A 14,265-nucleotide genomic window follows, 5' to 3' on the forward strand; every position below is an offset into this window, starting at 1 on the left:
CATGAGTAACATGGCTTCTTTCTTATTACTGAAGCAATGTTGTGAGTCCTCTAGTACAGTTTTTCAGAGCACATCATCTTCACTTCCATCTGATTGAGATACAGAAATATTTTAATTTTGGATATGATGCTGTATATCAGGGGTCAGCAAAGGCCTATGGGCCAATTAACCATGTGGTTTTGTAAATGAAGTTTTATTGGAACACAGGCATGGCCATTAGTTACAGATCATCTATGGCTGCTATAATGGCAAAGTTGAGTAGTCATGACAGAGATTATATGACCCTCAAAGCCAGAAGTATTTACTATCTGGCCCTTTGCAGAAGTTTACTGACCCCTGCTGTATGATACTCTCACTGGAAATTTTATCCCAGACACAAAGACCTACTCACATAACTGTAGGATCTTTAAAGTGTTTACAGTATTATCCAACATGTGCCATATGAGGTATTGAATTTCTTTGTCTCTCTCTTTTTTGTGGGGGAACCAGTATATCAGAAGACCTCTAAAGATCCACAACTATCATTGCTCGAGGTCATTTTCAGCTAATCTGTCTTCTGCAAACAGAGCTTTGTTTTAAAAGACCAAGTAATTGTGGGGCTGGCCCTGTGGCCTAGTGGTTAAGTTTGGTGTACTCCACTTAGGCAGTGTGAGTTCAGTTCCCAGGTGCGGACCTATGCCACTCGTCGGCAGCCAGGCTGTGGCAGTGACCCACATACAAAATAGAGGGAGATTGGCACAGATGTTAGCTCAGGGTGAATCTTCCTCAGCAAAACCTCCCCCCCCAAAAACCAAACAAAAAACCAAAGTAATTGAGGGAGCACTCCTTTAAGTGAGTGATTTTATAGGACTCAAGTAAAAGGCAGCTCACTTTTCTCTGAGGGATTTTTTTTCTGTTGTATGATTATATCAGTGGTCTCATTGTATCTACAAAATTCAATGCACAAAGCCTCAACTGTCACCAGTTTAAATCTCTGGATTAGCGTGGGGCTTCCACAGACCTTTCGTTAGAAGTTAATTAGCTGGAGCTCTGGAGTTGCTGGGAAATTTCCTTTATGGTATATGCACTTTTGTACTGTTTAAAATTTACCTAGGTGCGCCAACACAGGAGCACCAAGATTCATAAAGCAACTATTAACAGACCTAAAGGAAGATGTTAAAAACAACACAATAATAGTAGGGGACCTCAACACCCCACTCACATCAATGGACAGATCATCCAGACAGAAAATCAACAAGGAAATAGTGGAGCTGAATGAAAAACTAAAACAATTGGACTTAATAGACATACATAGATCACTCCACCCTGAAGGAGCTGAATACACATTCTTCTCAAGTGCACATGGAACATTCTCTAGGATAGACCATATGTTGGGAAACAAGACAAGCCTTTACAAATTTAAAAAAATTGAAATAATAACAAGCATCTTCTCAGATCATAGTGCTATAAGGCTAGAAATTAATTACAAGAAAAAAGCTGAGAAAGGCACAAAGATGTGGAGACTAAACAACACACTACTGAACAAGCAATGGATCATTGAAGAAATTAAAGAAGAAATAAAAAAATAGCTGGAAACAAATGAAAATGATAGCATGCCATACCAACTCATATGAGATACAGCAAAAGCTGTATTAAGAGGAAAATTCATCCCAATACAGGCACATCTTAACAAACGAGAAAAATCCCAAATAAGCAACCTTAAAGCACACCTAACTGAACCAGAGAAAAAAGAACAAATGAAGCCCAAAGTCAGCAGAAGGAGAGAAATAATAAAAATCAGAGCAGAAATAAATACTATTGAAACGAAAAAGGCAGTAGAAAGGATCAATGAGACAAAGAGCTGGTTTTTTGAGAAGATAAATAAAATTGACAAACCACTAGCCAGACTTACAAAGAAAAAAAGGGAGAAAGCTCAAATAAACAAAATCAGAAATGAGCGAGGAGAAATAACAACAGACTCTGCAGAAATACAAGAGATTATAAGAGAATACTACAAAAAACTATATGCCAACAGAATGGATAACCTAGAGGAAATGGATAAATTCCTGGACTCCTACAATCTCCCAAAGCTCACTCAAGAAGAGGCAGACAATTTGAACAGACCAATCACAAGGAAAGAGATTGAAACAGCAATCAAAAACATCCCAAAGAATAAAACCCCAGGACCAGATGGCTTTCCTGGGGAATTCTACCAAACTTTCAGAGAGGATTTAATACCTATCCTTTTCAAGCTATTCCAAAAAATTAGGGAAGATGGAACACTTCCTAACACATTCTATGAGGCCAACATCACACTGATACCAAAACCAGACAAGGACACTATGAAAAAAGAGAACTACAGGCCAATATCACTGATGAACATAGATGCAAAAATTCTAAACAAAATTTTGGCAACCAGAATTCAGCAATTCATCAAAAGAATCATACATCATGATCAGGTGGGATTCATACCAGGGACACAGGGATGGTTCAACATCTGCAAATCAATCAACGTGATACACCACATCAACAAACTGAGGAATAAAAACCACATGATCATCTCAATAGATGCAGAGAAGGCATTTGACAAGATCCAACAGCCGTTTATGATAAAAACTCTGAACAAAATGGGCATAGAAGGAAACTACCTCAACATAATAAAGGCCATATACGACCAACCCATAGCCAACATCATACTCAATGGGCAAAAACTGAACCCCATCCCCCTGAAAACAGGAACAAGACAAGGATGCCCTCTATCACCACTTTTATTTAACATAGTACTGGAGGTCCTAGCCAGAGCAATCAGGCAAGAAAAAGGAATAAAAGGAATCCAAATAGGGAGGGAAGAAGTGAAACTCTCGCTGTTTGCAGACGACATGATCTTATATATTGAAAACCCCAAAGAATCCATCGGAAAACTCTTAGAAGTAATCAACAACTACAGCAAAGTTGCAGGGTATAAAATCAATTTGCATAAATCAGTAGCATTTGTATACTCCAGTAATGAACCAACAGAAAAAGAACTCAAGAATACAATACCATTCACAATCGCAACAAAAAGAATAAAATACCTTGGGGTAAATTTAACTAAGGAAGTGAGGGACCTATATAATGAAAATTACAAGGCCTTTCTGAGAGAATTGGATGACGACATAAGGAGATGGAAAGACATTCCATGTACATGGATTGGAAGAATAAACATAGTTAAAATGTCCATTCTACCTAAAGCAATCTACAGATTCAACGCCATCCCAATCAGAATCCCAATGACATTCTTTACAGAATTAGAACAAAGAATCCTAAAATTCATATGGGGCAGCAAAAGACCCCAAATTGCTAAAGCAATCCTGAGAAAAAAGAACAAAACGGGAGGCATCACAATCCCTGACTTCAAAACATACTACAAAGCTACAGTAATCAAAACAGCATGGTACTGGTACAAAAACAGGTGCAGAGATCAATGGAACAAAATTGAAAGCCCAGAAATAAAACCACACATCTATGGACAGCTTATCTTCGACAAAGGAGCTGAGGGCATACAATGGAGAAAAGAAAGTCTTTTCAACAAATGGTGCTGGGAAAACTGGAAAGCCACATGTAAAAGAATGAAAATTGACCATTCTTTTTCACCATTCACCAAAATAAACTCAAAATGGATCAAAGACCTAAAGGTGAGACCTGAAACCATAAGGCTTCTGGAAGAAAACGTAGGCAGTACACTCTTTGACATCAGTATTAAAAGGATCTTTTCAGACACCATGCCTTCTCAGAGAAGGGAAACAATAGAAAGAATAAACAAATGGGACTTCATCAGATTAAAGAGCTTCTTCAAGGCAAATGAAAACAGGATTGAAACAAAAAAACAACCCACTAACTGGGAAAAAATATTTGCAAGTCATATAGCTGACAAAGGCTTAATATCCATAATATATAAAGAACTCTCACAACTCAACAACAAAACATCAAACAACCCAATCAAAAAATGGGCTGGAGATATGAACAGACATTTCTCCAAAGAAGATATACTGATGGCCAATAGGCACATGAAAAGATGCTCATCATCGCTGATCATCAGGGAAATGCAAATCAAAACTACACTAAGATATCACCTTACACCCGTTAGAATGACAAAAATATCTAAAACTAATAGCAACAAATGTTGGAGAGGTTGCGGAGAAAAAGGAACCCTCATACACTGCTGGTGGGAATGCAAACTGGTGCAGCCACTATGGAAAACAGTATGGAGATTCCTCAAAAAACTAAAAATAGAACTACCATACCATCCAGCCATCCCACTACTGGGTATTTATCCAAAGAGCCTGAAGTCAGCAATCCCAAAAGTCCTGTGCACCCCAATGTTTATTGCAACACTATTTACAATAGCCAAGACGTGGAAGCAACCTAAGTGCCCATCAACAGACGAATGGATAAAGAAGATGTGGTACATATATACAATGGAATACTACTCAGCTGCAAAACAGAACGAAATCATTCCATTTGCAATAACATGGATGGACCTTGAGAGAATTATGTGAAGTGAAATAAGCCAGCGAGAGAAAGATAATCTGTGTATGACTCCACTCGTATGAGGAATTTAAAACTATGGACCAAGAACAGTTTAGTGGATACCAGGGGAAAGGTGGGGTGGGGGGTGGGCACAAAGGGTGAAGTGGTGCACCTACAACATGACTGACAAACATTAATGTACAACTGAAATTTCGCAAGATTGTAACCTATCAATAACTCAATAAAAAAAAACTGAAAAAAAAAAGTTATAGTTATTCAAAAAAAAAAAAATTTACCTAGCTGCGGGTCTGGCTTTTTCAAATAAACAAATACAATATGTGGGACAACATTTAGAAAAAAAGTTAGTTAATAATAATTGACAGAAGGCATCTTAGGTTCTACTCTAACCTTGGAGCGTTTAGTTTTATGACTACCATTTCGTGAAGCTCAGCAAGAAGAATGTAGGGCAGGAAGAGAATAAGATTGAAGATAGGCAGAAACTGCCTTTGATCACCTGTCAGGCTCCAAGGAGTGTGAAGGATACAACATATGTTATTCCTACTCTTGGCTTTCGAGAGGGAAATTTGGAAATATCAATCTTATTCCTACGGTGTGTATAGTGGAAAGGTAAACTCCATGTGCTTATAGCAGAATTAAGTGGTTGTGAATGGTTTTCTCTATGATGTCCAACTGTGTCTTGAAGAAAATAAAAGGAGCCCCACCTGCTACTTCGGAATTTCTGTAAAGTTTTAACTAACTGATTTCATTGAAGTTTAAGGGAAGCACTGCACTGTGTGCTCCTCTCCTCTCCTCCTTTTAGTTTGTTGAACAATGTCCGTAGATATTATCTCTAACTTAAAAATGTGGCTAGAAATTTTAAAATCAACTGAGTTTTTGCATTCTTAGATCTTTTATAACTAAAGAGTAGTGGTACAGGAAATTGGACGGTGATTCTTATTCTCTAGAATGATAGAAACAGCCAGATTGACTTGAAAAGATAGAAATCCAGGAGTGGCCATCTACAAAAGAAATTACTACCTTAAGCCCACAACTAAGCCGGAATGGCTATTCCTCCTTAAAATACAAGTTTTTATTATCTAGAACTTTAGGTAAAGGATGACATTAGTCATCTTCTGTAGTGCCCCATTCTGGGTGTTGCTATACCTGCTTCCCCACCAATCTGTGTAATGTAATCCTGCTTTTGTTTGCTTGTTGTTTATTTGTTTTGAGAAAGATTAGCCCTGAGCTAACATCTGCCACCAATCCTCCTCTTTTTGCTAAGGAAGATTGGCCCTGAGCTAACATCTGTGCCCATCTTCCTCTATTGTATAGGTGGGACGTCTGCCACAACGTGGCTTGATAAGCAGTGCATAGGTCTGCACCCAGGATCCGAACCAGCGAATCCCTGGCTGCTGAAGTGGACCCTGCAAACTTAACTGCTACACCACTGGGCCGGCCCCAACTCTGCTTTTTGATATGAAACCATTTTGGACATTTCCTACACTTGCCAAAGAGACCTAGTCTTGTGAAACAAAGCATGATGGCTTTCGGTAGTTCTCTGATAAGAGGATGAGGATGTAGAGCACTCTTACTTCTGTTGTTAAATGAATACAGAGAGAGCTGGGGAGGATGAAGCTAGAGATCTAATTAATGATCACTAGGAGTAAAATACAGGAGCTTTATTGTTTGAGCCAAAGTGTCTGAGCTGGGTCCTTCCCTGGATTATAAATATGTGACTCTGTTACAGGAGAAAATGTCCACCTTGGTTCTGGTGATGGGCAACCCAAAGATTCTGGGCCCCTTCCTCAAGTGGAAAAGAAGCTCAAGTGTACAGTTGAAGGCTGTGACCGGACATTTGTGTGGCCAGCTCACTTCAAATACCACCTTAAAACTCATCGGTGAGCATATCTGAGATTCCATACTTGGAACTCAAGAACCTTGATGCTTCCAGATGATCTTGTCTTCCCAGTTGACAAAGGAAAGTGGAGACTCCAGGTCACTTGTCTTTTGCTTTTTAATAGAAAGTTTTGTATTGTCTCATTTTCTTCATTCTGACAAATATTTAATAAGACATTTGGCACCTAAAATGTCTTAGAGCAAGAGTTCTCAAATCTCATTATAAAACACAATGTTTTGGAGAACTTAAAAATAACACATGAGATTGGGCCATGGCCTAAACCTATACAATCTGTATTTCGAGAGGTGGGGCCTGGGCATCTGTAGTTTTAGCAAACTTTGGGGGATTCTGATATATCCAGGTTTGGGATTTACTGTCTGCCTTGAGAGTCAGTAGGAGCTTTGACTTATCCTCTCTAGCAAACAGCGTTTTCAGGTGTTATCGCTTAGGTGATTTTTTTTTTTTTTTTTTTTTTTGCAGAAATGATCGCTCCTTCATCTGCCCTGCAGAAGGTTGTGGGAAAAGCTTCTATGTGCTGCAGAGGCTGAAGGTGCACATGAGGACCCACAATGGGGAGAAGCCCTTTATGTGCCCTGAGTCTAGCTGTGGTAAGCAGTTCACTACAGCTGGAAACCTGAAGAACCACCTGCGCATCCACACAGGTGTGTGCAACCCCAGCATTCCCATGGGCAGCCTGCTACTTGGCTTAGTGCTTATCCTTGGGAAAGGCTCTGAGGTGGAAGTAGACATGAAGGTCCAGGGTTGTTGCTAGAACTCTGAAGATGAAATTTCTCTTTTGCAAATGCCTCATGGCACTCTGATTCATTCAGTAACATTTTTTTTTTCCTTTTTCTCCCCAAAGCCCCCCAGTACATAGTCGTATATTCTTCGTTGTGGGTCCTTCTAGTTGTGGCATGTGGGATGCTGCCTCAGCATGGTTTGATGAGCAGTGCCGTGTCTGCGCCCAGGATTCGAACCAACGAAACACTGGGCCACCTGCTACAGAGCGCGTGAACTTAACCACTCGTCCACGGCGCCAGCCCCTCATTCAGTAACGTTTATTGAGCTTTCACCTGTACGTGAGGAAAGCACAGTGTTGATTTCTCCCTCCAGGACCTAAAGTATAGGAAGGGATATAAGACCTTCTCTGATAACAATGATGTGATGGGATATGGACAAAATAAGTCTGTTTCCAAATATCTTTGAACATTACACAGTCGTAGTTTTGGTCAGTAATTTATTACATCACACAAACCACACAGAACCTCTTCTAGGCACTAAATATTATCAGGTGGGGGGAAATACAAAAGCTAAAATATAGTCCATGACTTTGAGGAGTTTGCTTTCTTGTTAGAGCCTCACAACATGAGAAACAGAATGGAGAAGTGACTTGTTCTGCGTCAAACAGAATGTTAATATCAAAGGAGCAAAATAAAGATACTCTGACTCTTGTCTAAGTGTAAGGGTGACTTTCCAAGCCACTTCACCCAGCATATGCTAAGTCTCTTGCCAGAGCTTAATCACTGAACCCAGACTACTATCTTAGGATATATAACTTATTTCACCCACTTTTTCTGTCTCTTCATTGTTTATTCTTGTGTTGCTAAAATGATAGTAGGTATGATTAAAGGGCTTTTGAAAAGTTTTGACTTAAACTTAAGCCACATTTGTTCCAGGCATGTTCCTATGTTCCCTCCAGATTGACATTACCACTGGATGTGTTTTAGGGCAGAATAGCTCTGTTCTCAGCTTTTTCTTGAGAGAGTAAACTGTGCTTACTCCAGGAAAGCAGTTTGAATAAAAGAACAAGAAAAACATCCAGCTGAATAGATAAGGAAAGCAGTAGAGTTCACTATGCCTTATTGTTGCATTCAGTAACCTCTTCATCCCTGTGCTGCTCATCATCTTTGTAGCATTTGCTAAAACTGAACAGCTCCTTAAAATGCTTTCTTTTACTTCAGAGTATGACCTGGTTTCTCTCTTCATTTTAACTCTTGCTAGCTCTCCCTTATTAATCTTCTAGTTGTTCACCAATTTCAGAATTTCAGGTTTCTCCCAGTTTACTCAGTTTTCTGTCTTGTCACAGTCTCTCATAACCTCAATTTAATCATTCCTCCCTGGATGCCTTACGGATCTGAGTATCAATAATTAATATAATAATAAAAGTTAGAATTTACTCAGGAATTTTTTTTTTTTTTTTTGAGGAAGATTAGCCCTGAGCTAACATCTGCTGCCAATCCTCCTCTTTTTGCTGAGGAAGACTGGCCCTGAGCTAACATCCGTGCCTGTCTTCCTTTACTTTACATGTGGGATGCCTGCCATAGCATGGCTTGCCAAGCAGTGCCATGTCTGCACCTAGGATCTGAACTGGCGAACGCTAGGCTGCCAGAGCAGAACATGCACACTTAACCACTGCACCACCAGGCCAGCCCTTCAGGAAATTTAATATGTACCAAGCACATATACATTGTCTCATTGAATCTTTCAGGTAACTTTATGCAGTAGATTATTTATTTATTTAATTTTGTTGAGGAAGATTATCCCTGAGCTAATATCTGTTGCCAGTCTTCCTCTTTTTGCTTGAGGAAGATTGCCCCTGAGCTAACATCTGTGCCAGTCTTCCTCTATTTTGTATGTGGGATGCCGCCACAGCATGGCTTGATGAACATGCCACTGGGCCAGCCCCTAGATACTATATTTATTGATGAAGAAACAAGATTAGGAGTTAAGTAACTTGCCCAATACTATGCAGCTAAGAAGTGGCAGAGCTAGTTTGATCTGACTCTAAAGTTCTTCCAAGCATTTTTGTTTTTTTGAGGTTTTTTAAAAGATTTTATTTTTCCTTTTTTCTCCCCAAAGCCCCCCAGTACATAGTTGTGTATTTTTTTTTAAGTTGTGGGTCCTTCTGTTGTGGCATGTGGGATGCCACCTCAGCATGGCTTGATGAGCGGTGCCATGTCCACATCCAAGATCCAAACTGGTGAAACCCTGGGCCGCTGGAGTGGAGCACGTGAACTTAACCACTCAGCCACGGGGCCGGCCCCAAGGATTTTGTTTTCAAATGCTGACAACTCACTTTATCTCAGATGCCAGAATTGACCTCAGATCTTTATTAGTAGTAATGATAGTAATTAAAACTGCCAATTTTATTGGCTTACCATGAGTGCTTACCATGTGCCAGGTGTTATGCTGAGTATATTTAACTTGTAGTATCTCATTTAATCCTCAATTAATGTTTTGAGATTGTACAATGTTCATTTTAGAGATGAGAACTGATTCTCAGAGAGGTTAAATGTCTTCCCTATAATAATAAGTGGTGGTGCCAAGATTTGAACTCAGGGTTAACTGACTCATGCTCTTAACCATTATGCAGCATTGCCTCTTGAGTCTCCTCTTTCCTGTGTCCCTTATCTCAGCAAAATCACTATCTTCTTAGTTTCCAAATAGGAAGGCTAACTCACCTTAGCCAGATTGACGCAGAGATTCATGCCACTAGATTCTGATGAATCTTTTTCTAAATCCTTTTTCTACGGTTCTTTAGTTCATCAGGTTCATTTAACCTTATTTATTACTGGAATTTTCTGCTTTTCTGACAGTTATTCTGTCATATATATGAGTGTATCACTCCTTCAGTAACTTTTTGAGTGCCTAGCGTTCTGGGACAGGTATGCGTATACAAATATGCTTTCAAAAAAATTACAGGCCACTGGAAAGTCACAAACATTAAATGGTGTGGTACAGTCTGAAAGAACAGTATAATCTAGAGCTGTGCTGCTCCCTCCTTCCAGGCCCAGCTCCCATGTTGTCACCATGCCAGCCTTACTTGCTGAATAGGAAAAACTCGCTCTTCCTGTGTTTCTCCTTTACCCTCACACTACTGCCACACTCACAACACTTCTGACACCAGATGTGTGGATTTTTTCCCCTACATGAAGCAATTCTCTGACACCAGCTGGGTGTCCTACAATCTAACTCAATTCTGACACTCTCTACCTGGAGATAGCATCAGATCCCACAGGTTAAGGGCTCAGTCCCACAAGACTGTTCCCCACTTCAGATGCCAGTAAAGCAAGTAGTAGGTCTCCAGGTTACTCACAACTTCTGTCTGACTTGGCTACAAATTGGAGGTTTCCATGATCCTCCCTTTTGGATTCAATTATTTGCTAGAACAGCTCACAGAACTCAGGGAAACATGTTTATCACTTTATTATATAATAAGAGAGATGATAAAGGATACAGATGAACAGCCAGATGAACAGATATCTAGGGTGAGGTCTGGAAGGGTCCAAAGCACAGGAGCTTCTGTCCCTGTGGAGTTCGGGTGTTCCACCCTCCTGGCATGTAGATGTGTACTTTTGGGATTTTTCTGAAGGCTTCACCATGTAGGTATGATCAATCATTAACTCCATTTCTAGTCTCTCTCCCCTCCCCAGAGAATGGGAGGTGGGGCTGAAAATCCCAAGCTTCTTATCATGGCTTGGTCTTTCTGGTGAGCATCCCTCTCATCCAGGAGCCCACCAAGAGTCACCTCATTAGAAGAAGACTTGTACTACCCAGGAAAGTCCAAGGGATTTACTAACTCTGTCAGGAACCAGGGTCAAAACCCAATATTCTGGTGCTCTTATCACTTAAGAAATTACAAGGGTTGTAGGAGCTCTGCATAAGGAACTGGGATCAAAGACTAAATGTTAAAACAAAAGTTTCTCCTAGCACCCCTGTTTACAAGGGTTTTAGGAGCTCTGTGTGAGGAACCAGGGACAGAGACCAATGTTTGTATTTCTCATTGTTTCACACTTGCCGTTTTCTGAACTTGCCCTGGGCATTCTCAGTTTTAGGGGTGTGCTCACACTATCCTTGTGCCTGAAATTTCCTTCCATCCTTGTCATCTTTTAAGATCAGCCTAAATTCAGCTTCCTTAAAAAATTATCACAATCAGAGTTCCTCCCTTTCTAAATGCTTATAGCACTTTTTGCATAGGAATTTATATTAAAGTTATTATGAATACATTTCTCTCTCATACATTAGTCTGTGACCCTTGGAGGATGGGGACTGCATCTCTGGTTTTTTTCACTTCTTATTTTGAAGTAATAGACTCACGAGAAGTGGCAAAAATAGTACAAAGAGTTCTGTGTGTGCTTGACCCAGCCTCCCCCAAAAATGACATCATGTCGCCAATAGTACAATATCAAAACCAGAAAGTTAACAGTATGTCAGTCTACAGACCTTATTCAGTTTTCACCATGTATCTTTAATTTTTAAAATAACAAAGTAATATTGTAGAAAATGAAAATTAAATAAAAATACAAAGAAGAAAATAAGTCATCCGTAATACCACTATCAGGATATAAGTACTTTTAACATATCGTTTCAGATTTTTCTGTGTACTTCTGACTAAACATCTGTTTTTATTTCTTTGCTTTATAAAATGGGACTATGTAAGGCCTGTTTTATAACCTTTAAAAATCTGTACTTTTATGGGGCTGGCCCTGTGGCTGAGTGGTTAAGTTCGCATGCTCCGCTTCGGTGGCCCAGAGTTTCGCCGGTTCGGATCCTGGGTGGAGACATGGCACCGCTCATCAGGCCATGCTGAGGCTGTGTCTCACATGCCACAACTAGAAGGACCCACAACTAAAATATACAACTATGTACTGGGGGGCTTTGGGGAGAAAAAGCAGAAAAAAAAATCGTACTTTTACATGGATCTAGAAACTGAATCTTGAAGAGAATTGATGTAAGGTAAAAATCCTGACAGCATATACACTGTTAATCTTGATATCCTCAGAAGGGATGGGATCACTGAAGAAGGTAGGTCAGTGCAGCTTGGGGTCAGCCCTTGAGCCAGGAGGGAGAAGGAAGTATGATGCTCAGAGGCAGCCACTCTAAAGAAAAGGGCAGGGCTGTCTGGTGGGCTGTGTACGAGATTGTTGAGAGGCAACACTTGTTAGATAACTCAGTTGAGATTATATAGCCCGAATTCAGGAAATCAGACTTAGTCACTGGAAACAGGATAAGATTAATGGGAAAAGAGAGTAATAGATCATCAATTCATCAAAAGGCTGAGTCTTTGTCTCATTTCCGTCTCTAGGAGAGAAGCCTTTCCTTTGTGAAGCTCAAGGATGCGGCCGTTCCTTTGCTGAGTATTCTAGCCTCCGAAAACATTTGGTGGTTCACTCAGGTACTAGAACATGTGCCATTCATAGATTTCAGAGAAGGTGGAGAGCCAAAAGGGTGAAATGGTGGGGGGTGGTATAAAGAAATCTAAAAAGAAACAAACTGTTCACCATAAATTTTCCTCCTGATTATGACAGAATCAGAAATCAAGGTTCTTGATAATTGCATTCAAATGGTCACATATTCAAGAAGAAAAAATCTAATTGTTATTATTTTCAGCTGAGCCATTGAACTGCTTTCTAATCTAGACCTTTTTCTGAGGAGATCAGCAAATTTATTTGGCACTGTGCTGGGTGCTTTATAAGTTACATCAAATATGGGCCATGGAGCCTATTCAGAGTAGAGACATGCCAACGCAGAAGTGAACTCAAAGTGGAGAGAAATTTTAGAATAGAAACAGGTAATTGTTCAAGTGGGTAGCCATGGGAAGCAAAGGGGAGCCAGAAGAGGAGGAGTGGAGAGAAGGAACTGGAAGTTAGTTATGTTGAGGACAGCAAGGCAGTTCAGTGGGAGCGAGGGAGTTGGAGAGGTGTAATCAGGCATGTGAATTTCAGAGTCGAGATCTTAGAGGTGGAGCAGTTTTTATCATGACAGGTTCTAAGCGGAGGTGGCAAACTGATGTGTTTGCTTGGCTTATAGGGTGTTTTAATTTTATTTTACCTTATTTCATTATGTAAAATTATTTCAAACATACATAAAAGAAGAGAAAATAAAGACATTTTCCTACATAACAATAATGCTTATTAACCTACCTATCAAAATTAACAATAATTCCTTGGTTTTCTCTCATACCAAGTCCATATTCAGTTTTTTCCAGTTGTCTGAAAAATATCTTTTAATGTAGATTTGTTCAAATCAGGATCCAACAAGGTCTAATATTACACTTGGTTAGTAAGTCTTCTTGAATCCAGATCTATACACTCACTTTTTTTTCATGCCATAGACTTGTACAACAGTCAGTCAGTTGGGTCCTATAGAATGTCTCACATTCTGGATTTGTTGGTTTGCTTCCTTTTATGTCATTTAACTTGTTCCCTATATCTCCTATAAATGGAAGTAAGCCTTAAAAGCTTCAAAGGTTCAAAGATTTTGCAAGGGTACATTATGGGTGGTTCTCTGTGCTTCATTTTATATCACATCTGGAGGCACACAGTGCTTGGTTGTCAAAATTGATCAGGGGGTTCAGTTGGTAACACCCTGATCCCCACATTGTAAAGTTCCCTAGCATCCTTTTGCCTTATGGTCTCATCTCTGAATGATGCCTGAATCTGTTATTTTATTAGGATTGTAAATGGTGGTTTTTCTAATTCTGTTATTTCATTCACGTGACTTAGCTGGAGTTCTTCTATACATATAGTTCTCTTCTCTATCACTTAGCACTATTTGGTAATTTGCCTGGGAAAAGCAGGATAAATGTGTACTTCTTTTCTTTTAATTGTGAGTTTTCAGAATGAGAAATTGGTGCTCTGGTTAGTCTTCTAGTGTTAGATAAGTGGCATTTTCATTGCTTTTTTTCTCTCTCTTGTTAGTATTAGTTTGAATTTATGGGTTTCTATATAATCATTGTATTTCAATCAACTGGTTTTTTTAAATAGCTTTTTTGATGTATAATGCACATAGCTTAAAATTCACCCATTGTAAGTGTACAAATGAGTGATTTTTAGAAAATATACAGAATTGTACAGTTATCACCACAATCCAGTTTTAGA

The 14,265-nt window shown here is 39.5% G+C and overlaps 1 protein-coding gene across 10 annotated transcripts in view; it reads left to right on the forward strand.

Moving 5' to 3' along the window:
* ZNF410 (zinc finger protein 410) overlaps positions 1 to 14,265 on the forward strand; it is a 43,590-nt gene that overhangs the window by 19,956 nt on the left and 9,369 nt on the right. For all 10 annotated transcript variants that reach the window (XR_011432223.1, XR_011432224.1, XM_014735704.3 and 7 more), the window contains 3 exons: positions 6,236 to 6,386; positions 6,866 to 7,047; positions 12,471 to 12,560. Coding sequence is in view for 8 of the 10 variants with exons in the window: in XM_014735704.3 (XP_014591190.1) it covers positions 6,236 to 6,386; positions 6,866 to 7,047; positions 12,471 to 12,560 (423 nt within the window). In the remaining 2 variants the exon portion in view is untranslated. The remainder of the gene's footprint in view (positions 1 to 6,235; positions 6,387 to 6,865; positions 7,048 to 12,470; positions 12,561 to 14,265) is intronic.

Source organism: Equus caballus, chromosome 24, assembly GCF_041296265.1.
Source record: "Equus caballus isolate H_3958 breed thoroughbred chromosome 24, TB-T2T, whole genome shotgun sequence".
Classification (NCBI taxonomy): Eukaryota; Metazoa; Chordata; class Mammalia; order Perissodactyla; family Equidae; genus Equus; species Equus caballus.